Source organism: Zalophus californianus, chromosome 10 (genome assembly GCF_009762305.2).
Source record: "Zalophus californianus isolate mZalCal1 chromosome 10, mZalCal1.pri.v2, whole genome shotgun sequence".
NCBI classification, from domain to species: domain Eukaryota; kingdom Metazoa; phylum Chordata; class Mammalia; order Carnivora; family Otariidae; genus Zalophus; species Zalophus californianus.
The window spans coordinates 114,214,058-114,216,177 of NC_045604.1; the positions used below are offsets into that span (position 1 = coordinate 114,214,058).

The 2,120-nt window shown below is 58.5% G+C and overlaps 1 protein-coding gene across 1 annotated transcript; it reads left to right on the top strand.

The window, feature by feature from the left end:
• The first annotated feature begins 371 nt into the window (after window positions 1-371).
• On the top strand, window positions 372-1,363 carry LOC118356030 (melanoma-associated antigen 8-like). Its single transcript, XM_035722241.1, is given in 2 exon segments — window positions 372-1,248; window positions 1,251-1,363. Coding segments are annotated over 2 exon segments (990 nt in total).
• Window positions 1,364-2,120: the final 757 nt, after the last annotated feature.

Sequence of the window (2,120 nt, forward strand, 5' to 3'; positions counted from 1 at the left end):
GACCTCACAGAATCCGCACCAGCCCTCCTGCCCCACTGGGGGCCGTGGGCCGTGCTCTGTGTCTGCACCCTGAAATGACTCCTTTTCTCCTCCAGGGGCTTCCAGAATTCAGAGTCGAGGCCTAGGTCTGAGGCAGGAGCCTCTAAGGTCCCAGAGCAGGGGAGGTGCAGGTGAGGGCCAGTGGTCAAGGTGAGGTACTTGCTCTGAGCATGGAGCTAGGGGCTCGCCCATCCCACCCCAGAGGGGACCCCTCAGCACCCAAGTCCGACGCAGCGCACTGTCAGCTCCAGGACTTCAGGCCTCTGCTGCCTGGGCTGCACCCTGAGGAGCCATCCCACCTCTTTCTTCAGGTTCAGCTCGACACAAACACCATGCCCCTGGGTCAGAGGAGTGAGCTCTGGAAGCTGGAGGAAGACCCAGGCCCAGCCCAGGGCCTGGTGGAGGCACAGCTGTTGGGGGCTTGGGAGGAGAAGGTCCCCCGCACCCCCCCCTCCTTCTCCACCTTGGCCTCCTCCCAGTCCGCCGCCCCATCGGGCTCCTGCTTTGCCCTCTTTCTGGTCCCCTCGGAGGAGGGGTCTGCTGCTGGGTTCCAGAGTCGTCCCCAGAGCTCTCTGAGTGCCTGCCCCTCCCCCACTGCCCAGGCAGCCACTGCCTGCAGCCAGCCTGACCAGGGATCCAGCAGCTCCGGTGAGGAGGGCGCCAGCCCCCGCGAGGAGCCCGAAGAAGCCCAGCCGGGGCTCCAAAACATAATCCAGGGGAAGCTGGCTGAGCTGGTGGAGTTCCTGCTCCTCAAGTATCACATCAAGGAGCCGACCAGCCAGGCAGAGATGCTGGAGATCGTCGGCCAGGATGCCCTGGATGCCTTCCCTGTGATCTTGGGCCAGGCCTCCGAGTGCTTGCAGCTGGTCTTTGGTATGGATGTGAAGGAAGTGGACCCCAGCGACCACTCCTACATCCTGGTCCCCATCCTGGGCCTCACCTATGATGGGATGATTTGCGGTGAGCAGGGAGTGCCCAAGACCGGCCTCCTGGGGGTGAGCCTCCTGCATGGTGACCGTGCCCCTGAGGAGGAGGTGTGGGAAACGCTGGGGCTCATGAGGGTGTATGCCGGCCAGAAGCACATCATCTATGGGGAGCCGAGGGAGCTCCTCACCAAGGTCTGGGTGCAGGAAGGGTACCTGGAGTACTGGCAGGTGCCTGGCAGGGACCCTGCCCGCTACAAGTTCCCGTGGGGTCACAGGGCCCATGCTGAACCAGCAAGTTTCAAGTTCTGGAGTATTTGCTCCGGGTCAGGTGCGGGCAGCTGGCTTCCTCCCTGGCCCTGTCTGAAGGAGCTGTGAGAGATGAGGGAGAGGAGGCCTGAGTCCCAGTGGCGGCCAGGCCCTTTCCAGGCTTTGGTGGGGTCGGCAGCTTCTCCTGCAGGGTGCTGGGCATGAAGTGAGGCCACATTTTGGTTCTTCCCTGTGTGTGTGTGAAAAGAGAGAGCCCCGGGAGTTCTAAGTATGGCAGGGCCAGGGAGGGTTGGGGGAAGAAAGCAGGGTGAAGAGCCAGCATCTCTGGGGCCCTGTTCTCTGCGATGACTCTGACATCCAGAGCTTGGGTTTCTTGAGGAAGCTCTCAAATGTTGTTCCTTGGAGTACAAGTTTTAACCAGCTTCGGCAGGTAAATGTGTGCGTGACATCCACCCCACAGCATTTGGACTTACCCAGTTCAAGAGTTTTAAGAGTTTTGTCATATTCTGGAAATAAGGTGGGAGATCTTCCCTCCTTGTTTGGGTTCTGGAATGAAATAACGGGGCATTGGCATAGGAATTTGTTGGAAAGGTGGAAAAATGGAGCAGTCAAGTGACGGGGTTAGGAAATACGGAAATAAAAGATTATTCATTTTTGCTTCTTACTCCTTCTCGTCTGTCATTCTGCAAAAGTAACATAGATGCGTGCGCCTTCATTCACTTAGTTCTTCAAGAAAAGAGGAGAAATGACATCTCAGCACAGAGGGAACCCTGCTCATTGGCTCCTTGATTCCCAGACATTGGCTGAGCTCTGCTCTCTGGAAGGCCCTGTGTGTGAGCAGTGAGGACATTAGGAAAAGCAGGACACGTTCCACCCTTAGGGGACAGT